We start from the raw sequence: 25,701 nt of genomic DNA on the forward strand, positions 1-25,701 counted from the left end.
ACACAAAATGACTAAAAAAAGACACAAAATAACAGAAAAAAATCTAAACGACTTAAAAAAACACACAAAATGACCAAAAAAAGACACAAAATTACAAAAAAGACACAAAATTACTAAAAAAAGAAACAAAATTACTAAAAAAAAAAAGACAAAAATGACCAAAAAAGACACAAAATTACAAAATGATTAAAATACAATGGCACAACCTCTAACCCTTACCCCCTCCCCATACAATTCTCTCTCTCTCTCCCTCTCTCTCTCTCTCTCTCTCTCTCTCTCTCTCTCTCTCTCTCTCTCTCTCTCTCAGCTGTAGTCGGAGGCGCTCCTGGGGTATTTGCCAGTGCGCACCACAGTATCGCTTCACATCACGCTGCTGTCCGGACTGTTGCTGCTGCGCCCGGAGCACCTGCAGGCGCGGAGGCAGGAGGAAGACAAGGAGGCGAAAAAGAAGAAGAAGAAGCAGAAGAAGAAGTAGTGCGGAGGGGATATTTGAGAGGGAAGAAGGAGAAGGAGAAGGGGCTGGACCGGCGGGAGGAGCGCACCATGGCCTCAAAGGAAACCACAGCGGCGGGCTTCACCAACGTCAGCAGAGAAATCACAGGTGAGCTCCAACACGACTTTTCCTGCAGAACTATGTTTTAACCTTTTATTGTGAAGGGGCGAGGAGAAGGAGGAGGCTGAGGGCGTCTTTTTAGGACGCGTGGGGTTAGTTTGTCTTTACTCCGTTGCTCTTTAAATCTCTCGCGTTTGATTTCTGAAAGGAGTTATCACCGCAGGAAATGCCTCCCGAGGCAAAAGCAGAGTTAATGGCTGTTGGAGCTGGAGAAGATTGTAATCCGATCGATCTCGGAGCGGGAGTGTTCACTTTCCCATTGATTTGGCGTGAGGATCCGCCGCTGAATTTATCGCGCACAGGGGTCCTGTGGTGCTCCCGGGAGTTATTTTTTAAGTGTTGCCGTGCATGTGCTTTTCATGTGCATTCATTATGAGTTTGCATCTTTTTCTTTTTTCTCTCTGCGTGTGTGAGCGTGGGAGTTATTGTGCGACTGGGAGCGCTTTGCGTGCAGCAAGCAAGCAAGACAGGCAGGCAGCATGGGTTCAGCTGCACTCAGGCTCTCAATGCTGCGCACACACACACACACACACACACACACACACACACACACACACACACACACACACACACACACACACACACACATTAAGTGTTTGGATGATATGGTGTTAGAGAAGGTGTGTCTCTCACTGCTAATTATCCAGACATGGCGAGTTAAATCCTGCTGTTTACCAGCTCGACCTGGTCAAGCCCCGTCTGTCTGGCTTGGTGATAAGAGCCAGGCGGCTTTAGGCCATTAACACACCTGCCAGTGGACAACAAGAGAGGGAGGGGGGAGGTGGTGGGGTCCACCATGGGGGGATGAGTGTTCATCAAAGTGTCAAAAAGGCAGCGAGGCTACGAGGAAGAACTGAAGTGGAAGAAAAGGGAACTGACCACATCCTCGTTGTTCCCCTTCACCCCGCATCGCTCCTTTGGGAGCAGATGCCGAGGTCACGCCAGCAGGCCCTTGGGGGGGGGTGCCGCAGAGTGTGTTAAAAGGTTTAAGCGATTGGGTCTTAGCCAGCTTAACGTCAATAACTCTCTGTTTGTCTGCGGCTGATCCTTCCTTCGATCTGCCCCTGTGATTTCCCCCCCCACCACCTCATCCCATCCCTGCCTCGTCCTCTTTGCATCTGCCCCTGCTCACCCAAGTGTGACAGCCAACTTCATGGTTGTTGCAGGATGTGGAAAGTGAGAAGTCTGAGTACGCACTAGTGAGAGAGTTTTGGGAGATTGGGACACAATTGAGCATCGTGACACAGCATGACGCGCTGAATCTCCATCTGCTGGGCCCATATTTAGCACTGGAGGCCCCCCTTGAAATGTGGACTGTGAATATCACACAGCTTGTAGGCATATGTACGTGTGTGCAGTGTGAGGGTACAGGTTGACATTGTGTTGGTTTGTTTTGTTTTCAGTGGCTGTTCTAGGCCAGCGTTCCTGTGGGGGCCAAGCAGGGGCCAGTGTTCAATCAGAGGGGCACATTAAAAAATGGCAAAGATTAGGGGTGGGCGATATGGCCCTGAAATAATGTCACGATATTTCAGGCAATTTTTACGATAATGATTAATCTTCACGATATTACAAAATACTTAAAAAGATATAGAAAATATGATTTTTTTTAGTCTGTATAAATAAATAAAAATCTAAAATGTAGTATGAAGTGCAAATCTCAACAGTTGCCAAATACAAAAAAATGTACTCTTGAGTATGAGCAAATAAGAAAAATAACCATTTAGGGGTTTCGGGGGCATATTTTAATGACATTTTGTAAAGGAGAATAAAGGTTCTTGTATGTTTTGTTTAAGGCATCTTATTTTGTCTTCTTGTAAGTTCTGTGGTGGATTCTGTTAACACACCGTGCTCTTATTTTGAAAGCTGCATGTGTTTAGCGACAGAGTAAGTAGCTTTTTGTGATTAAAACAACTTTAATTGTTAGCCTTACGCCACTACATCAAGAAGTAGGAATGTTGCCAATATCATATGCATTTTTTTAACCATAAAAAAAAATACTGATATTATTGTGAATGATACGATATGGCACACCCCTAGCAAAGATGATATTTAAGCATTCAAAACCTTTATTTTAGCTTATTTAAGCATCTGATTTAAGTATATTTGGAAGATACAAATACATTGAAACAATGAGACTCACCAACAATAACAACTATTTTTGTACAACAATGACATTTTCTCATTTTTGTGCACATTTACTTTTTTTATATTTTGGAAGTGCAGGACAATCATAATAATCTTATTTTATATATACACAAGCTTTTATTGAACAATTAAATTATGAAACAATGTACATATTCTGGGTTCCTTTTGTCTACAATGAGGTATTGTTTGAACAAAAAATATGTAAGAATTGTTCTGTCGTTCATTGTTTTTCATCACTTTATTATTAATTTAACACAGGGGCCACAGCAGGGGCCAAGGGCTTCTTCACAGGGGCAGTGGCCCCTGTAGGCCCCTGTGTAGAACCGCCACTGTTTGTTTTAGTTTTATTAAAGGATCCCCATTAACTTATGCCATGGCAGTTGGCTAGTCTTCCTTGGGTCCACATTCCAACGAGTAATACCCAACAGTCCTACAACAACTTTAACAGTAAAAATACATTACAAAATACATTAGAAAAGTGCAGCAAAAGTACATACCGTATTTCCTCAATTTAAAGCGGGGCCCCTATTAATGACCGGCCTCATTTAGTAACCGGGTGTAAAAACAGTTTTTAGTAAATAAAAGCCGGCCTCTTTTATAAGCCGGGTGTCTTACCGGTGTTATGTCAAAGTCTGTTCCCCCGTCGATATGTGTCCCCCTTACCTTAACCTGCACCAACCTGACCCCTGACCCCAACCAGTCCTCCTTTAAGTTGTTAACATGAGCCCAAGTTTACCTTAACCTCAAACAGTTCTCTCTACAAGGCCTAACCTTAAACTTTAATCCTAACTCCAACCTGGAGGTGATGCTACGGAGAACACCATTCAGGAAACATCATTTGACGGTTAACAGATTTCAACACAACACCTGTATTTAGAAGTTTGGCCACCCGAGTTAGTACTGTAGGTAAATATGGTTGTTTCTCCAGCTGTCCTAGTCATTCTCTGTAAAGTCGAGCCGTTTACGCACGTTCTTCTGGGCTTTTTAGTAGTTTAGACATTTTAAATCCTGCTTCAAATGAACATTCAGCGTGCTGTTCATCGTTTGTTTACATCCCAGTGCTTCCAATATGGCCGACATCCGGGTAACTGGCTACAATGCGCTGTGTAAAACACTCTAAAAAGTGCCGGTCAGAGCTGCTCTGATTTTCTTCTTTTAATAAAAGCCTCCTTCAAATAATAGCCTGGCCCTATTATTAGCCGGGTCCCAAACTGATTTTTTATTAATAGAAGCCCCGGCTACTATTTGAGGAAATACGGTAACAAAATGCAGCACAAAATACATTACAAAAGTGCAGCACATAGTGCATTTGATCAGAAAACAAAAAAAAAAAAAATAAAGCTTTAACCAGTATCATTCATTGTAATCCTGGCAAACATGGCTTCTATAAAAAGTAGCGTCATTTCAACCAAAATAAACAGAAAAAAATAAAATAAACCCCACACCTGACATTAACTACTGACAAAGTACATCTTTAATTTCTTTTTGAAGGATATTTTTCTTTCTTCGTGGTGAATAGCAGGTTGTATTATGTTGGGTGGAGATGCAGGAGGCCTCTGACGCGGTTCACTGAGCTTCAGCAGGGTCATGTGGCGTGGTGAAGCACAGGCCCCTCAAGATTGCAGCTCTGGATCTTGTAGTCGGTTCCATTGAGATGAGCTGGGCTGCTTCTTTCTGTCTTTCTTTCTTTCTTTCTTTCTTTGAGGCTATAAATAGCCCAGTTATGAGTCCTCTTCAGCTTGAGGTTTTGTGTGTGTGTGTGCCTGTCCTCAGGTTTGTGTCTTTGTAGCTGTCTACTTTTCTCCATGACTGTTCACCCCTGTGCAGCTGTGTTTAAAGGAATAATCCACCAGTCTGTCCCTAAGCTGACGATCAAAGACAAATCACACTGACAGCATCATCGTGCTGATTCTACTGAGATATGGGCACATTTTCTGATTCACAGTTTACTGCAGAACTCTTTTCGAGGGAAGATTTCAAACAAAAGCTCTCCAATAAACGACACTGATTCATTCCCATATGACCATGGAACCTGGTCTCACAGGAATCCGTGAAACTGACACGGATTTCGCTACAATGCAAGTTAATGACAGTCATATCCCGTGGCTGTTCCATGGATATTTTTTCCTATTGGTTTGTTCCAAGTCACGTGACTCTCAAGGTCCCTGCGGTCAGAACAAAAAACATGGCGGACAGTTCTCTCATTTTTAGTGAAAAAATCAATATTTTGACTTAGTTTCTGCATAAAAATCGATTTTGATCACATTTCTAGCGAGAAATATACGTTTTATTTTCTGAATATTCACTCAGTGACTGTACATAATCACTTTGTATGTTGGAACAGCCACGAGATATGACTGTCATTAACTTGCATTGTAGCGAAATCCGTGTCAGTTTCACGGAAATTTGAGTGATTCCGTGGCTATTTCACGGATTCCTGTGAGACCATGTTGGACCATGTCCTAGGGTTGTCAAGATACTAAAATTCTCAACTCGATACCGATACTCAGGAAAATATTCGATACTTGATACCATTTTCAATACCACAAGGATAAAAACAAAGACCCCAAAATTTTACAAATAAGAAAAATGCAACATGTAAAAATGAACAGAACCACAGGTTAAATATTTATAATAAAAAACAGTTGTGCAAAAAGAAACTGCAACTACGATAACAAGCTTCAGGTCTGAGGTAGTGCAATAAATAAATAAATATATATAAACAATAACAATTAGAGCAATATTTTCGGCGGTGTGTGTTGCTGTTTGGTTTTCTCTGCTTCATTCTGGAACTTTAAGAGAGAAAATAACACTTTTCAGTCACCAACATTTATGTAAACATATTAACTCTATGCTTATGTATACTGACACTGTGTCAATTAATGTCGATACTTTTGAAAACGAATATCGTATCCGGATACAACGTTTTAGTATCGATACTTTTTTGAGTATCGATACTTTTGACAACCCTACCATGTCCAAAAAGTTTCCTAAATCAACTCCTAATACTTTGATTTGATTTGATGATTTTTTAGCAGCTTTTTAACTGATAGTTGGCACTCTTGGCAACAAATAATCAGCAGATTAACCATTAATAATTTCTGAAACAAATTTTCTGTTTTAACCAGTGATGTGACCCATATCTGACACAAAATCCGAGTCTTCTTCATTTGGAGTTTAAGAACTGATAAAGTAAAGCATCTTTCTTGGATGACAAACAAAAACACAAAGTAATTGTTTATTTTATTTTATTTTAGAGTTGTGAAGCTCTGTTGTTATACAACAACTGGCCCATCAAAAAGTATTACACGCAGCAAACACAATGTTGCTAACTGTAGTCAATCTTCTCAGCTGGAACTCCGACTTTATCTCTTCATTTACTTTCACCACTAAAATTAATTTATTTTAAAAGCAGGGCAGTGTCGCTGATATGGTTCCTCACATTTGTGCTAATTTTGTTGAAAGCTTGTGTAATTGGGGTCCAGCTGTCTAACATTCCGCTCATTTTTTTAAGCATAATTGCATATTTTTTTGTAGAGATTCACAGTTTTACAGATCTGTTGATTCTATGAACTTATCTATTAGTCAGCAAAATTGCATGAGAGTTTGTCGACTAGAAATTTCTTCAGTTGAAGACAGCCCGACAATGTAGAGACGGACCACAAATGAATAGAAACCCAATAGAAAGTGTCCTAATAAGGTGTTTGGACACCACAATCCACAACAGCTTTTCCTTTGCATAAGTTGTTTATAGGATTACTCCACTAATATAGCATTGTTGGACTCACAATAAACAGTAAGAAAAAATAAAAAAGGATGAAAATACACTGTAAAAAATGTTTGTAGAAAATCACAGTAAAACACTGTCAAATTGCATCAGAAATAGGGCGTAAAATAAAAGATTGTGTATTAAAAATCACCATAGTAGACACTTTTTATTACTGTAATTCAAATAATGGCATAAAACTTTAAATTTTACTGTCATAAACTGTAGAAAACACAGTTTTGCTGTAAAAATATAAACATTTCATGTAAAATAAATGGAGAAATAGCACAATGACACAATTATCCTAAAAGGAAAGAGATTATTCAGTATAAATTACAGTTTTTGCTGATATATACATTTACATACGCTAAATGTATTTTTCACCGTGAAGTTCTGGCAACCACAGCTGCTGGCATTTTACCGTAAATTTAACAGATTTTAATTTTTTTTTACAGTGTAGTTGCAGCAGCTCCAGAGATCTCAGCTTACATTGTGCATTCTTCATTGTCAAAACCTGGTGCCTAAATTACCCACAATGCAATTAAACCACTGTTTGTTAGGGGTTTTGATAACATTTTGTGTTAATGTGTCGTGGCTAATGTCGATGAGGAGTCTGCTTGTAATTTTCCATCTTTCCAACTCAAACCTCCAGATCTTTTTCATTGTCAGACTTGTAGTCTTCTTCTGCCCCGGAAGGCTTTATAAAACTTTTATCCATGGACGATGTCATGTTGCGGCTCTGTCTTCAGTATTGTGTTCTTGTGAATGCAGCATTGTGTGCCTCAGAGACATGGCTGCATGGATACAAACAACCTTAGTACAATATAATACAATACAATAAATCTTTATTATAGACATGGTGGAAATTTGCCTTCGGCTCACTGTAAAGATGCAGAATTTCATTAAAAACATACAGCAGTTGAGAATGCAGTTAAACATAGAATAAGAAAAGAAAAATACAATTAAAAATATATCTACAGTTGAAACCAGAAGTTTACATACACTATATAAAAAGACACACATGCTTTTTTTTCTCACTGTCTGACATGAAATCAGACACTTTTCCTGTTTTAGGTCCGTTAGGATTACCAAAATTATTTCTATTTGCTAAATGCCAGAATAATGAGAGAAGGATGTAGCAGACACAGGTGTGTCTCTAATTAACTCTAATGTTGTCAATGAACCTATCAGAAGCTTCCAAAGACATGACAGCATCATCTGGGCTTTCCCAAATTGTTTCAAGGCATAATAATGTTAGTGTATGTAAACTTCTGACTTAGAATAAAGTAATAAAAAATTGTCTTAAAAAATCCTTCTCTCATTATTCTGGCATTTAGCAAATAGAAATAATTTTGGTAATCCTAACGGACCTAAAACAGGAAAAGTGATTGTCTGATTTCATGTCAGACAGTGATAAAAAAGCATATGTGTCTTTCTATATAGTGTATGTAAACTTCTGGTTTCAACTGTATATATCTTTGATATCGATATATCGCCCAGCCCTATATCTGTTGTAAAAAAACAATTTGACCAGTTAAGGATTTTATCAAAAGTAAAAGGGTACCTGCAGCGCAGAGATCTGGAGACTGTAATCCATGCTTTTATTAATATGAGATTGGATTACTGTAATTTACTGTATGTTGGCCTGGATTACTCACTTTTGCAGCCTGTAGCTGGTTCAAAATGCAGCTGCCCGTCTCTTTACTGGCACAAGCAAACGTGACCACATATCACCGTCCTAGCTTCGCTGCTCTAGCTCCCGGTTGCTTTTAGAATAGATTTAAAAAGTTTATTGTTTGTTTTTAAAGCTCTTAATGGCCTAGCCCCCCAGTATTTGACCAAGCACCTTCAAATCCAGAACACTGAGATCCTCCACTCAGCTGCTACTGGCCACCACTAAAACTAGACTCAGAACCAAAAGGGGACCTAAAACTAGACTCAGAACCAAAAGGGGACCTAAAACTAGACTCAAAACCAAAAGGGGAACGGTGCCTTTTTGGCTCTGGAATAACCTGCCCTGGCACGTCCTCCCTTTTTCTCCCTGGCTTTTAATCAAGTTTTAATGGACATCCCGCAAAAAAATACACATTTTCATTTATTTTATTCTTTTTTCTTTTTTACTTTTTTATTCTATTGTATTGCATTGTGTTTATGTATTTTTTTTTACTTTTTTTAATTTACTTTTTTTAGTTTTTTACCTTATTTCCTGCAACTGCGATATCTGTACAGCACTTTGGTCAACCCCCGTTGTTTTAAATGCGCTTTATAAATAAAGTTTGAGTTGAGAATTATAAACATTATTATGTGCAACTATTTTGATGTTGTTTTATTTACCTTACATGATAGTGAACTGAATTTATATCAAAACTGAAGACATCATTTTGTCCTAGCTTCTTAATTTTATAAATCCAACAGTTAGGTGATAATCAAGAGATTAATGATAGTGGTGTAACAATTCTCCAAATGCAGAGTTTAAGAGAAAAATCTCAGGTAGATTAACTTATTGACCTCATTTATTGAATGAAGAGGAGCAGTCCACATGCTGCTGAGAACTGACTTTGTCCATTCATTAACTTAAAATTGAGCCCAAATAACCCATAAAATCAAAGACAAATTGCATTGTTTTACGTTGTCCCTGACCAATAGCCAACACCTTCACATTCTTTGCTTTCTGTAGAATGGACAGAAAGACTCACTTTATTAATTCCAGAGGGAAATTTGACTTACAAGCACTGAGCTGCTGAGTCGGTGGTTTAGCTTCACGGAGTGGACGGTGTCACTCACTTCGCCCCGAAAAGCTGATGGAGGGACGTCCCTGTCCCCCCGCCCTGTCTGAAACTCTACTAGTGAACTCGTGAAAGACGTTAAAGGGTCCCACTAGCTAAGGGAGCCTTTAAAAAAATCTTTTATCCACAACGCTGCTTGCCTCCTCAACTCAACATAAGTGATGCACTAACTTTTAACTGCTCTAAAATGTGATATGGAATTAGACCATATTGGATATATCAATATAGTTAAAAAAAAGTCTTTCTTTATATATAAATGCTGCCCTTACTAGGGTTTTGTCATACTTAGTTATTTTGTAATATTTGTTATTCTTTTCTCATATAAATATATTTATTCCAGAAAGAGATTGGCCTATTTTATTTCATAGGCTGTTTTTTTTAAGATTTTTTTTTATTTAAATGTACACTTTATGGAGCTTTAATTAAAGGTATTCCTGTTTGGTATCCAGTATTTATGTTCACTTAAACAGTTTCAATAAAACTACTTGTGACATGTCATATTTGGCTTTGACTGAACATTTGCAATAAAACAATTATCGGGATATATATCGTATATCGATATTAAATCTAAATATATTGGGATATATATCGTATATCGAAATTAAATCTAAATGTATCGGGATATGACTTTTGGTCCATATCGCCCAGCCCTACCGAGCTAACCTGACGATCAAATTCCAACCTGTCATCAAGTATTACCAAAAGATTTTTTACTGATGACCGAATGTTGGTTGTAATTCTGTAATTTTGCACATTCAAAATCTTGCCGGTTCATTCTTGACCTTGAGTGAATCTCTTCCATTCTTGGAGCTTTGATGATGACGGTGGAGAGCGTTTTTCTGACACATCATATAGTGGTCGACCGATACGTGTTTTTTAATGCTGATACTGATTATTTTGACATCAGTCTTAACCGATCCCTGATATGTGCCGATTTTTTGGGCCGATTCTTGAAGCTGATATTGCCTTTTCTCCCTCCAGTTACATGATAAAAATGACATAATGATAACAAATGTTACACAAGTCTCAATTTAAACAAAAAAAGATACGTCGATACAAGTAAAAAACGCAAATATCAGCCGATATATCGGTCTATATCTAATTCAGTCTCCAGATCTCTGCGTGGCAGATAAAATCCTTAACTGGTAAAAGCTGTTTTTTACAACCAAGCTATAGGGCTAGGCGATATATCGCTATTAAAGATGTATAGATGTATTTTTAATTGTCTTTTTCTTTTCTTATTCTATGTTTAACTACATTCTCAACTGCTGTATGTTTTTAATGAAATTCTGTATCTTTATGGTGAGCCAAAGGCAAATTTCCACCGTGGTGGATAATAAAGATTTAGCTAACCTGACGATCACATTTCAACCTGTCATCAAGTATTACTAATGTTGGTTGTAATTCTGTAATTTTGCACATTAAATATCTTGCCGGTTCATTCTTGACCTTGAGCGAATCTCCTTCATTCTTGGAGATTTGATGATGACGGTGAAGATCGTTTTTCTGACGCGTCATTCCAAAATCTCCCACAGGTGTTTGAGCTGTGATCTTGTGATTTGTGAAGGTTGTGTTGTACCATTCACACCATTTTTTTCCATGCACATCAATCAGTTCAGTGACTCCTCCTGTCCTGTACTGAAGCATCTGCATTCCTTCTGCAGAGACACTCTGGCTCTGTATCAGCGCTGATACTGACCTTATTAAGCAGAGCGAGTATCGACTTGATCCATATTAAAATCTGCTTTTTATTCACTGCCGTTTCACAGATTCCCCTTTTTACACAGTTGCATTGAGCTGTCTACAGAATCCTGAGCACCATAGCAACCCTTTGTGCAAAATGTTGTCTTATTTATCAATATTTGTTTGCGGTTCCTATTCATTCTCGGCATTGTCGCAGCAGGAGGCGCGTTGTTTCTTGTTTGGCTCCGTCTATATTGTTGTAGTGAGTCACTTCATGAATAGTAACTCTTAGCCTCCTGTTAGACTTAAGAAGAGAGGTGTCCTCAGGTTACCTTCCACACAGAGGAATGACCTAATTGGATCCATGCAGTCAGGTCTGAAGGCGATCCCTGGTCCTGAGTTAAGATATAAGAATTGCTGTCTGGAGGGAAAATGTGCATCCTTAATGTTTCTCCATTCATTTATTCATGTTTTTTCCCTTTCATTTGTCACCCAGCTGTACATTTGAATTTATAAATTTCCCCCCATAAAAGCTTTTTACAGTGTTTCTGAGTGCATATCAGGGCAGCTGGTGCTTTTCATTCTGTTATGTGTTTACATTACGTAATTGGCTCTCCTGTTATCCCCTTTATTTCTCTCCAGAGAGCATCAGGAAGGTGCTGGACAAGCAGGCCATTAAGTTTGTGCGAGCCATCAAGCAGGACACCAGGAGCGGCAAAACAGAGGACAGGATTCTGGTGAGAGACGCCAACACCACTCACACCCGGCCCCCCGTTTCTCCTCGCCATCCTCCAGGTCACCTGAGAGAGATATTCACTGTCAGAGTGAAAGCCTCTTTACTGTATGTTTGTTTATTGTTTATTGGATCCCCAACTATTCTTCCTGGGGTCCCTAAAAAGCAAGACAAATACCTAGGGTTGTCACGATACTAAAATCTTCAACTCGATACCGATACTCGGGAAAATATTCGATACTCGATACCATTTTCGATACCACAAGGATAAAAACAACACCCCAAAATTTAACAGAAATATTTTTATTAACAAGTAAAATGTAACATGTTAAAATGAACAGAACCACAGGTTAAATATTTATAATAAAAAACAGTTGTGCAAAAAGAAACTGCAACTATGATAACAAGCTTCAGGTCTGAGGTAGTGCAAAAAAATAAATAAATACAATAACAATTAGAACAATATCTTGAGGTTGCATGCTGTGCACAATATTAGGCAAGAGCATAACTTGGGTTTAGCTGCTTAATAAGTTATTGGAACCCAGGTTTCTCCACGGTGTAAATAGGAACCTGATCTATACATATGTACTCTGCCACAGCTCTGTTTGTTTTCATAGCTTCTGGGGACTTCATCATATTTTGGCCGTATCGATGCTTTTGAAAATGAGTATTGTATCCGGATAAAACGTTTTAGTATCGATACTTTTTTGAGTATCGATACTTTTGACAACCCTAGCACCTACACATATATACTCACACATATACACAGACACATTTAGAGATCAGTTCATTAAGAGCTGTCTGTGTACAAGTTTAAACAAAAAAAAACAAAATAAGGCACTCTGCAGCTTTACACATATCAGTCAACTGAATTTAACTAACTCCTGATTTCTTACACTGAAGAATGAAGCAGTACGGAAGTCCTTTCCAGTATACAATAGCTCTGTACAATACAGTTCTTTTTTTTGTCCTAGGTCTAGGTAGTCTGAAACGACAGCTTAAGGCCTGTCTGGTATTAAAATCATGTGTGATCTTGGTAGGTACTAAAAGAGAAAACAGGCTGCTGGGTTAAGGCAAAGTACAAATATTATTCAAATACAAAATAAGACTGTGTGAGCTGTTGAATATGGAACAGAACGGCTCTTCAGAGATAAAATGGGAAATCAATGGGAGTTAATTGGGACAAATTGGAAGAGCCATAAGAAGTGGCAGATTACGCATCCTTAGACACACAACAGACGCGTTGAAAATCAGGCTTAAGACAGATGCTGCCTAAGCAGAGCAAAGTGGACATGGCCTACTGAGTCCATCCTCAGACTTTATTAGATGTGGCAGCATGGCCTTAATGCCACAGGCAAGAGTTGGGTTGGTGTGTGTAAGCCTGACATGGTGTACATACAGGGGCATCACTCATTGTTGTGTTTTTATTTGAAGAAGAGGCGTGTGTGTGTGTGTGTGTCTGTGTTCTTGTACTTCCCACATTGTGAGGACCAGAACATGTTTTTAACCAACAAAGTGAGGACATTTCGGCCGGTCCTCACTTCTTTAAAGGCTTTTTTTGAGAGATTTCAGACATTGTTTTAAGGGTTAAAGGTTACATGATAATGATAATTAACTGAAAACTGTATTACTGTATATACTGTAATTTGTGTGGTTACAAAACTAACTAAAATTATAATGAAAATATCCTTTTTTCATACATAATGAAGATGGATAAGACAAAGGAAATAAAGGCAAAATTTACTATGACCTCTGTTCATCTCCCACCCAACAAATACCCCATTACAAAAAACTAAAACTAATAAAAACTAAACTAAAACTAGCAAACCAACTCTAACAACTATTTAACTATTTAAAACTAACTGAATTTGAAAACAAAAATTCACTGTGTGTGTGTGTGTGTTGCTCTGTCTGTGTGTGTCTCGTGGTGTGTGTGTTGCTCTGTCTGTGTGTGTGTCTCTTTGTGTCTCTGTGTGTGTCTGTGTGTGTGTGTTGCTCTGTCTGTGTGTGTGTCTCTGTGTGCGTGCGTGTTGCTCTGTGTGTGTGTCTGTGTGTGTGTGTGTGTGTGTGCCAGAGGGTGTGTGGGCAGCCAAGGCCACCTCTGTTATTGCGAAATTGTCAATTAGTCAGCCACATCAGTGACTGATCAGTTACTCATTTCCTCCCTTGGAGACGACAAAAAAGACAAGCTGATAAGACAATCAGAACTATTAATCTCTACTTCTTTGAGTTTTTTGTCTCTATTATGTCTCGCCCCCCCCCCCCCCCACGCCTCCGTCTATCTCCATCATAACCACCACCACCACCCCTCCTCTATTTTTGTCATCTCCCTTTGTTTCCGCTCTCCCTCCCTCCTTATCTGTCTATCTCGATTATTCTCCTCCCCGTCATCACCTCCCCCCTCCTCCCCCCCAGTCGCCTCTCACTTTCCCTCCGTCGCTCCCCTTTATGCCCTTCCCTCTTCCCTCCATCTTTACTCAAACCTGTAAAAGGGTATCGAGCTTCTCTTTCCATCAGAAGCAATTCAATTAGGTCTCTGCCTTACGAGAGTTTTTTACTATCCAAATGGGCCTTGGCTGCTGCTGCTGCCACCGCCACCGCTCCAAATTCTTTCAAGGGAAGGGAGGAGGGGGGGGGGGAGATGGATATGAGCATTTATTCTAGCTCGTTGTCAAGGTCTCCCCCTCTAAAAGGCAATCTTTTCACTCTAATGGATACACATGTTTGGATATGAAGGATGAGCAGATGAGGGAGTTTGTAAATAGATGTTTGTTTCACTCTCGGGGTATTGTGCACAAATACTCACTCATGCTTGAAAATGTCATACATGAAAGAGAAATTGGGATATTTAGGGACCGAGCACTAACAGTGAGAGGACCCTATTGTAATTGAAGGATTTATTATTGTTATTATTATTATTTTTCAGGTAAATAAAATGCCTTTTTGGGGGCTTTATCATATTCCAAAACTCACCATATTTGGAATATAAGTGAATCTCGCGTGAAATTTACGTGTTCTAGTTTAGGATTGCTTTCTAATATGGAGATGAAACTTGGAGAATCATTTTTTTTTTTTAAGCCTGAAGGCTTAGGCGACACCTTCTTCTTTACCTTCATCCTCCCTTTCATGTTGATTCCTCCCTCCACGGCTGAATATAGCAGGTCAAATCAGAACAGGATCACGGCTTTCATCTCGGTTCCTCTGGCTTGTTTGGTTTGCGGACAGAAGTTTTTAACCCTCTGGGGTCTATGATGGTGGCGTCCTGATCAGATCATGTGACGTTTAACAAAAAAACCTGACTGGCTCATGTAAAACCAAAGATATGATGGTTTTAATTTGATAGTACAGAAATATTTGAGTGTTGGTGGAGCTCTCTGTAATTTCACACATAGTTTGCTTTGAAGAGTTGCAGCTAACAAGGAAAAAAAGCCTATAAATATACATGTTTTTATGGGACTTTTTTGTATATAGTTTTATTATATTTAAATTTTTACCTTTTTATATGTTCACATTTGTATCCTATGTTTACATTTTCAAGTTCCAAAACAGTTCATTGAGCATATTTGTGGTTTTTATTGTAGTAAATAGTATCATTTTTAAACTCGGATTTCATGATTTTTGGGCTCAATATGTTGATAAAGTATTCACAAAAAAAGGTATTCAAGTACGGCCAAAAACGGCTAACATCGACTCAGACCCCAGAGGGTTAAACGGCGTATGCATTACAATGCAAACATTCATATTTTGGTAGAAATATGAAATAAGTTTTAGTGTCAAAATGTTATTTTCCAAAGCCCTTCAAAAAAGTTTTGCCCATGTGAACTTATGTAGGTTTCTGGCCGATGATATTACTACATCTATCCTTATCCAGAGCCAGTGTGTATTCCTGATAGGCCTGTCATGATAATAATAATTACAATATGGACATATCAAGCTAAGCAAAAATGTTTTTGTGTTGCTTTCGCATTTTATGTTAACATGCATGTTTATGTGAACATATGATTGTCACCAACACATGATGCTAGAATAAACAGCAGGGTTTTCCTGACCATAATGAGACCTAAGGAGTTTTTCATAACTCTGAAACAGAATAAAATGAAAAAACCACGTTGAGGCGCGTTTTGCTGTCATTTACAGTTTGAGTTTCACCATGGGCGGGGCTCAGGCAGCTCCTCCACACACGCACACACTTAAAGCTGATTTCTCTTTGAAAGGACATACTTATAACTATATTAGTATAAAGGGATGCACCAATCTGATATTCAGTATTAATAAGCAGAAGTTGCTGGTCTAACATTACCGCTGCCTGGTTCAGTTTGTGTTTTTGTGTTACTCTGTGACTTTTGGATCTGAACCAGCCGTATATTCTCTGCCGTGATTTCCAAACTTCGCACAGCTACTGTTCATATACCTCGTCCTAGCAATCCCAGCTTGTTGTGGTAATATATGTCACTGCTATTTGCTAAAGCTGAGTGGGCGTTTCCATCTCAAAATCCTGCAAAAGAACGCAGATGGACTGGGCCTTCAATGCACTTCATCAAGTTTATATTGACTGTATACAAGTCTTTGTTCTACAGCTTGTTCTGTCTTTTCGCCCCCTTTTCCCTCCGGAGACTGCTGCTATCCAGCTGTCTGTGTGTGTTGACTGTACCAGCCATCAAGCTGCGACACACACACACACACACACACACACACACACACACACACACACACACACACACACACACACACACACACACACACACAGTCACTCACAGAAACACACACATTAGGGTCTCCTCCACCCGTCTCAGACAGACACAAGGAGGGCTCAGCATGCCATCCAAACAGCACCCAGGGCAGTGCGTTGGGGAGCATTAACATTCATGTTTCCATCTTGGGGCACACACACACACACACACACTCATGCATACAGTTTGACATGTGCAGGAGGCATCTATGCAGACACACATGGCTCGGCGCATCAAAAGTTGCCTGCATACACACACTTACGGCCATTATTAGATCACCCTATTTGAAGATTAGAGGCAAGTCAGAAAACAAAGCATCTTCAAAGGCAGAGAGACACGGAGGGAGGGAGGAAGGAGTGGGTGGATGTGATGGGAGAGGAGGGGAGGGGAGGGCATTCCCCACAAGAGGAACGGGAATGGAAGAAGGAGCGAGGGAGGAGAGAAAAGAGAGAGAGAGAGGGGGAAGGAAATCTCTGATGTGTTGTGATGCCCCAGTTGCCGATTTGGCTCTTCCGCCACTTATTTATCCCGATCGGTCTCTCCGTTTTATCCTCCGTTGACTCTGTGGTTCCACCTAATAATGGGCCTATTACTGGCTGAGATTGCCGCTGTTTGACAGTCCCGAGCACACTCGAGCGTTTCGGACGCTCATTTCCACTCAGAAGTCCCGCTCATGAGACTCTACTGGTCTGCTAGGACGGAGGAGGTCTGAGGGCGAGTTAGTGGTGCAGCATTTAAAGACTTTTAAGGTTCCTGTTGCGTGCTCATTGGGTCTGTTTTGGGATGTTTGCAACAGGGCTGTTTTTTTTTTTTTTTTTAGAAAGTTGGTGGAAGTAATACAGTTATGATTTATGGTCAGCAATCACTTTTTAAAGTTGCTTTACTCTGCAGAAAAATCATTTATGCATGAAACTCTTTATTTACTTAAGCCTGGAAAAACACAATTGTTTTTCTGTTGTTGCATTTCTTATTTCCTTTTGGCACTCAGCAAAATAAGATTTCTTTTTTAAAAACCATACGGTAAAAATGTCTATTTACTGTAAAAGCCAACTTTTAATCTGCATGATTTTTCCCCTCCATTAACCCACTGTGGCCATGTCAATATTTCAGTAAATTAGTCTTGCACCTTTATGGAAACAACACAATCGTGGCTAGTAGCAGAGGAACTCATGAATATATTTTCTATCTTCAGTATAACGCAGATATCATGCTATAAATCATGGAAAGAAAAACACAAGTTGAAATTCTTTGGTGATTTATTTAACAAAAAAAGAAATGGAATCTACATATACTGCATTTTCCAAGTGCCCACAAGTATTACTGTGATAAATAGTGTAATTATGGCTATTTTTCTGTCAAACTTCTCAAACCCACCAACTAGTTAGGATGATATAAAAAAGGTATATATATATATATATATATATATATGTTACATATGAGCAATTTATGGATACAGTAAACAAAACATTTGCTAATGCAAATAACTTTTTTATGCTTTCTGTTTTTAAGTATTTCCTATACACTTCTCTTGGTTACACCTTTAGGACAGGATGAATAAATGTGGCTTTGCTCAATTATTGTACCAGTATTTTCAGTATCACACAATATATGGGTGAGTGACAAATAAGGGTTGGCAAGATGTCAAATGGTGTAACCACAAAAAAATTATAAATATTAAATATTTCATCCACCTACAGTGTAGTTAAGTGGACTTATACATATAATTACTTCTAAAAAACATCAAATTCATTTTTTTCTGAGTATTTCTACATTTACACATTTCATCAATATTGAGCAGAACATATTATACAAACCACCATTTTTTTTCCAAAGTTTTGACAAATTATGTAAAATTTGTTATATACCATAGTGTTGCAATGTAAATGTGGATTGTATTTTTTTCTTATTTTAGTTCACATTTATTTTCCTGTATATAATCAGATTTTTATGGGGAAAAAATTACTGGCTACACCAACTTCATTGACCCATATACCTGATTAGTGATTACATTTTCATTGAAAAAAAGTCCACAAAATGGCACTGAACACTTTATACTGGACACTTTATGATCATAAGCCACTGTATTCTATAATAATCCATTTTTGTAAATAAAACAATTAAGCAATACAGTACCATATTTTAAAAATTACTACAAAGTCATCAGGCGTTTGGAGGGTATTAATTTAAACCATACTGTTCCCTCTGTATTGAAACTGTGTGTAAAATTAATTCTACCACATGCTGAGTGGTTGTTCCGATTGTTCCGCCTGTAATTTCCGAGCAGGAAGGTCTGGTTGTTAAAACTGCAGTGCACCCTGGGAACATACTCAAAACAAGTGGTAGAGCTGAACAGCTCATTTTCTATGACTATTATTATACTTTCTGTTACGTTTAAGTGTTATTTTCTGAACATTCTTATTCTCTTTCACAGTATTATAATCCCACAACTGCTACTTTATCTGCTCTGTACATTGCACAGAAGAGGAGGGATCCCTCCCATGTTGAGTTTTTATGGAGTTCTTTATCTGAATTTTCAGTCTGAAGAAATGAGAGTGTAAGCTCCACAGAGATTAATTTATGTTAGTGTGGTAAATACTATGAATAAAATAAATTTTACTTCCATTTCTTAACATTTGGCAGTTATTACCATTGCTAGTGTGGATGCATGCATGCAATCAGTGCAACATTTTACACTTAAAACAAAACAAAACATGGAACCTGGTCTCACAGGAATCCGTGAAATAGCCACGGATTTGCTTAACTCAAAATCCGTGGAATAGCCACGGAATCACTCAAATTTCCGTGAAACTGACACGGATTTCGCTACAGTGCAAGTTAACGACAGTCATATCCCGTGGCTATTCCATGGATATTTTTTCTTATTGGTTTGTTCCAAGTCACGTGACTTTCAAGGTCCCGGCGGTCAGAACAAAAAACATGGCGGACAGTTCTCTCATTTTTAGTGAAAAAAATCAATATTTTGACTTAGTTTCTGCATAAAAATGGATTTTGATCACATTTCTAGCGAGAAATATATGTTTTATTTTCTAAATATTCACTCAGTGAATGTACATAATCACTTTGTATTGTTGGAATAGCCACGGGATATGACTGTCATTAACTTGCATTGTAGCGAAATCCGTGTCAGTTTCACGGAAATTTGAGTGATTCCGTGGCTATTCCACGGATTTTGAGTCAAGCAAATCCGTGGCTATTTCACGGATTCCTGTGAGACCAGGTTGAAACATGAGTTATGAGTAAATTTAGGTAATATTTTCCAGTAGGTCTGAATGAATTGACTTGGCTCAGTTACCACATAAATTGAGTAAATGTAACTGAAATATTATGTTAACCATATTATTTAGAAAACTGAGTAGAAATCACTAAACAAACTGAGAAAATATATTTGAAAACATTTGTTGGATATAACTGCAAATTTGCTTATGATTTACTTAAAAAATGTGTTGTACTGACTGATTTTACACTTATTGTACACTTATTATTACAAATATTTAAACCATGTAATCTCTAAGTCAAATATTCATTTATTTTGAAGAAGTAAGCTTAATTTATATGTGGATTTTTTACACAAAGATTCCTGTTGGAATTCTACTAATGAATTTTGATGTAGTCAACTCAAATACTCCTCATGATGATATTCAGCATTTTTATTTCTCTATTATTTCTCTATTATTTCTGATATTATATCTCTGTTATATATTATATATATCATTTTATTTCTTATTTGTAAAGCACTTTAAAAACAACAACAGCCGCAACAAAGTGCTGTACATAAACAAGCAAACAAGAACAATTAAATATATAAATCAGGAAATTAACACTTTAATAAATAGTTTCATTGCTTTTTAAAAAACAAGTTAAAAAACAATAAATAAAAACAAACCATAAAAACACTAAAACAAGAGCAGAGTCTAATGCGTGGTTGAAAGCCAAGGAATAAAAATAGGTTTTAAGATGAGTTTATTATTTACTATGCATAGCTTTTATATTCCTACTTGAATCACTTCTTAGAGTGTTTACTGGCTAACTGATGGTTTTGGGACTAAATAGATAAAAGTAAATTAAAGTAGTGTGAAGATCATTGCTTCCAAGATGTTTGTATTTAATCAGCATCATCAACATCTTTCTTTCTCATTTTCTCTAACTGAGTTGTCTTTGCTCGTTATTGTAATTTTGTTTCATTTTTTCCCTTCTGCCTTTATTGTTTTTTTTAAAGCTTCTATGTCTCTTCTGCTCCTTTGGGTTTTTCTTTAACCTCATCTACATGAATTAGTGTTTTCAATCTTCCCGCTGTGCATCTTTTTAATTATTGAATTTTATCGCTCTTTGGAATTGTTTAATTGCTTCTGTTCCTCAGAGCTCTGTCCAGTGTAAACCACATCACTGACTTCTCTCAACTGATTTATGAAAAACCCCAAGGTAATTCACTGGTGGTAAATCCAAGTCTATGAAGTCAGGATTCTCATATTAGACCACTGGCATTAAACAACCTGCAATGATTTCACGATCCAGTTAATTTATTCATCATAAGTTTTGCTGCTCGGCCAATATAAACCGCTGTGAAATGTCTACTGTGGGCCTGGAAGCTTTAGAAGTTTGAAGTAAAAAGAAGGAAGGGTTTTTAAAAATAACCAAGATAATGTCTGGTTATTTGGCTGGGGCTTGGAGAGTTATAGAGTTTTATTATCAAACAGGCAAAGATGGTTTAGTGATGAGTCTCCAATATGGGAAATCATAAAACAAAATCTTGTAAAATCGCCTCACTGCAAATTATTTGTTTGAAATAACTTAGATTTAGAAGTGTTAGATAATTCATCTTGTTTTAACCCTTAATAAGGCACTCATTGAAATACTTAAATTATCCAAATTTCAACCCTAGAGAATATTGGAGGATATTACATACAGCCAGAATGTGTAAAATAACATATGGACCCGGGGGAGGGGAGTAATATTTTGAGAAAAAAGTTTACGAGAATGCGCAGATTTCTGAGATTTAAAGTGGTGAATCTGCAAGAAAAAAAGTTACTTTTTTTCCCACTTTTTTCTCGTAAATCTTTGACTTTTTTCACACAGATTTGCCACTTTAAATCTCTTAAATCTGCAATTTTTTTCTTGTAGATTTGCCACTTTAATCTAGTAATTTTACAACTTCTTTCTCAAAATATTACCCCCTGGGTTTGTATTTTTATTCATACTTGGCCCTAATATGCCATCATAGTCAAGTTCTCCTTGTACAAGTCACTAAAGAATAACTCTGTTTGTACGACTGTTTCTTGCTGAATTTTTTTCTAAATTTTTCATTTTTGCATTGGAGGTCCAGGTCAATAAAGTTAATATTATTATATCATTATCATACTGATTGGTCAGATGTCATGGTGTCACTTTGTTACCAAATACGGTTCTTCGCCCGATAAAGCGTGAAGAGTTAATTTATTTTAAGTGTTCAACATGCTTATTTCTACATTTAACAATCTTAATTCAATACATCTTGTCAAGTGAAATTTTCTGTCCATGCAGTAAGATCATTTCCCTCAGATTGAGTGTTTTTATCTTGTTTTTAGACTCACCTTTTTGCAGTGCTCTCACATCCGTGAGTGAGAATTGGTTTTGTGTTTCTGCCCTGTAATCCTGCTGACAAATCAACAGACAAACGTCACCAAAACATAACCTGTCTGGTTTTTGTTTGAGGTCTTTTCAGATTTTCATTCATGGTCTGATGTCTTTCAGGAGTTGTAGAAAAAACTAAAATAAATCAAATTTGTGTTTATTTTGCCTGATGAAGGTCCAAGAACTGAAACAACATAGACAAAGTGCGTTCAAGTGATCCGACCGTGTGCAGGAATTTCTTTTCACAGTCACAGTTTATTATTAGACACATGTGTCTGAAGAAAGGAAGGTAGCTGCTGAGTGCTACAGTAATTGCTAAAAATCCATTTTATTAGACAAAATGTTTCCAAAAGCACACAGAGGATAACAGAACTGAACTCTGGGCACATTTTGGATTGCCACTGAAATCACTGATACTCACAGTAATTGAAACTGTTGACGGTATTCTTCAAATTAGCATGTTTCACTGCAGATTAAAGTAAAACTTCTATACCTGCCATAGACAATAAAAGTAGCATTAAAGTACTATTAAAGTATATAAAAGAAGTAGATGAAGCCTCCACAAATGCATAAGTGCCTAACCCTGCATTCTTTCTAATGGCCAGCAGGGGGCGACTCCCCTGGTTGCAGAAAGAAGTCTGATTGTATAGAAATCTATGAGAAAATGACCCTACTTCTTACATGATTTATTACATCAGTAATACAGTACGTTTTCCCAATCAGCTTATAGTCTTAATCAGTAGTTACAAGTTTTCTTTAATACAGTTTGGTGTTAATTAAGTTAATTATGGTCCCATTAAGAGTAAAATAGACAAAGTATGCTTTAGGGCCTATACCTTTTAATAGACAAGTTGCAACCATAATGTTGTATCCTTGGGTTCTCAGTTAGCTCCACCCTCCACTACCACTAAGCCCCACCCACATGTCCAAATATGGTCACCTCAGGCATAAAAAAAAGAACAGGATGATACCAGCCAAAATGCCAAACTCTAGACCACGGGTCTCAAACTCGCGGCCCGCGGGCCAATTGCGGCCCTCGTGGTGATATTTTGTGGCCCCCACCTTGATATGAAAGTTTAATGTGAGTTTTATATGAATGGCACTTTACCGTGTTGTGTGTGGAGCTGTGTGTGCGCAAGTCTTTTTCTAATAATTGTCTGTCTTTTTTTTTTGTAATTTTGTGGGTCTTTTATGGTCATTTTGTGTCTTTTAAAAAAAAAGTAATTTAGTGTTTTTCAGTCATTTTGTGTCTTTGTTTTGGTCATTTTGTGTCTTTTTTGTTGTTGTAATTTTGTGTCTTTTTTGTTGTAATTTTGTGTCTTTTTTTCTTTCATTTTGTATCTTTTTTAATAGTAATTTTGTGTCCTTTTTTTGGTCACTTTGTGTCCTTTTTTAAGTAAATTTGTGTATTTTTTGTGTCATTTTGTGTCTTTAAGTAATTTAGCGTTTTTCAGTCATTTTGTGTCTTGGTTTTGGTCATTTTGTGTCTGTTTTTTAGTCATTTTGTGTCTTTTTTTTAAGTCATTTAGTTTTTTTTCTGTTTTTTTTATGTCTTTTTGTTGTAATTTTGTCTTTTTTGGTCACTTTGTGTCTTTTTAAGTAATTTATTTTTTTTCTGTCATTTTTGTGTCTTTTTTTAGTCATTTTGTGTCTTTTTTTGGTCATTTTGATACTTCCTCCAGCGACCCCCGGGTAATTAGAGTTTGAGACCCCTGCTGTAGACCAAACTGGCCATTCACAAACCAATGATGTGATGTCACTGTGGTTACATCTACTCCTTCTTTACAGTTAACCACACATCCCTACTTACAGTATCATCTTAATCAATTTATGAAGTGTTATAATTAACCTTCTCAGTGAGCTCACTGCCTTGTGCCATTCAATTACTGATTCCTCAGAATAACTTTTTTTGAGACTAAAAAATGAAGCCTGACAGATTTCTGGACTGTCAAAGTTAAAGTCTAGAGATTCTAACCACATTGGATCACATTGGAGTGAATCACTGCGGCTAAAATCGAGCCTAGTTAAGCCCACTTTTGAACTACTTGTTTTTAAGCTGGAAAATAATGTGTTGGGGAAAACAAAGTTCAAAGCATGACGTTCGCTGAATTGCATAATCAGGCTCGTACATCTTAAACGGTGAAACTGGGCCTTGCTTTCAGCTCCGAAGACGCTCTGGTGCAAAGACTCCAGCTGTGCGTTGGACTGTGAAAGAAAGCCGAGTAAAGCAGTAAAGCACAGGCGCCCCCGTGCTACCAGCACTCTTCTGTTCTTTCTGTCTCTAAACAACACTTTCACTTGTGCGTAATAGCAAACGTTACCACTGCATCATCCACGGATCTCTTTTCATGGCTTTTCCCTGCGAGATACTCAGCGTGGAGTCATTTTCTCTGCGAGTGCCCGGGATTTACCATCTGACAGAGCAGCGCTCTGTGCTGTAATTAGGACTGTGCTTTCTTTTGATTATCATAACACATGTTGCTAGCCTATGGCGGGGAGGATATGAAGTGTGGCTGCTGACCTTCTCTCTTCCCTTCATGAGAAGGAGAGAAAGTGTGGCCAAGGCCCGGAGGCAACTCAAGTGTCTCTGCCTCTGTTTTATCTCTCTATCCTTTTCATTTTCTTTCTCTCCTTTGCTCCCTCGCTCTCATTGTCCTGATCCTCCTCTCCGTCCCCTCTCCTCCTCTTCCCTCATCCATTTGGCCTCTCCCACACTCACTGCTTGTCTCATCTCAGTTCTCATTATGGAGCCGCTTAATGGATTTTTTCTCAGCCGATACAGATAACCGATAATTACCTGCTTCTCTTGGCCGATAATCATAATTTCCCATTTTTTTGTGTTTTAAAAAGAGATTCACAACATGTAGTTTATGTCCACGTTAGGTTAAGAAAGGCTAAGATATCATTATTGTTAACAAAACAAAAACAAGGGAACAGTTCTGACTCTTTTCTAGAAATTACATAAAAATCGGGAGCATTTTGCCAAAGAATTCAAACTAGATGCTTTGACATAATCTTATGTTAATGTATGAAATACTCAATACAAAAATAAAGACTTTTATAGAACCCAAAGCCTATGGCTGTAGACGAGTAAAATGCACTGACATAATGTGCAAAACCCCCTGAAAAAGATGTCTGCTTATTGAACAAAAGTGAGACAATAAGTAAAGTGCAGCTCTCAATACAAAATGAAAAGCTTATAGAACCAAATACCTGCTTAGTCTGCAGATGAAACACAATGGTGGAAGGCATATAATACAGAGTCGCTTACATTTAAATCTATCAGACCTAGGTTATATTAGAGAAACACAAAAGAAACAGGGTCTCGGGATAGTACCCTGGGGTTCTTAATGCAGCATTAGTTGGTATGGATGGCAGCAGTTCCGTACATTAAAAGCTTTTTCAAATGAAGCTTCAAATGTCATGTCTTACTTGAGTATTTCCATTTTATGTAACTTTATACTTCTACTTCACTACATTTTACAAATATTGAACTTTTTACTCCACTACATTTAGCTGACAGCTTTAGTTACTTTTCAGGTCGAGATTTAACATAAAAATACATGATACATTTAAAGGGATGAGACATTTGAAAAAAATTAAACCTCATAACAGTA

The 25,701-nt window shown here is 37.7% G+C and overlaps 1 protein-coding gene across 1 annotated transcript in view; it reads left to right on the plus strand.

Moving 5' to 3' along the window:
• The first annotated feature begins 511 nt into the window (after window positions 1-511).
• carmil3 (capping protein regulator and myosin 1 linker 3) overlaps window positions 512-25,701 on the plus strand; it is a 193,435-nt gene continuing 168,245 nt past the window's right edge. Inside the window, exons 1-2 of the mRNA XM_059345443.1 lie at window positions 512-601; window positions 11,636-11,730. Coding sequence (XP_059201426.1) covers window positions 544-601; window positions 11,636-11,730 — 153 coding nt within the window. The 5' untranslated portion in view covers window positions 512-543. The remainder of the gene's footprint in view (window positions 602-11,635; window positions 11,731-25,701) is intronic.

This window comes from Centropristis striata, chromosome 11, assembly GCF_030273125.1.
Source record: "Centropristis striata isolate RG_2023a ecotype Rhode Island chromosome 11, C.striata_1.0, whole genome shotgun sequence".
In the NCBI taxonomy this organism is placed as follows: Eukaryota; Metazoa; Chordata; class Actinopteri; order Perciformes; family Serranidae; genus Centropristis; species Centropristis striata.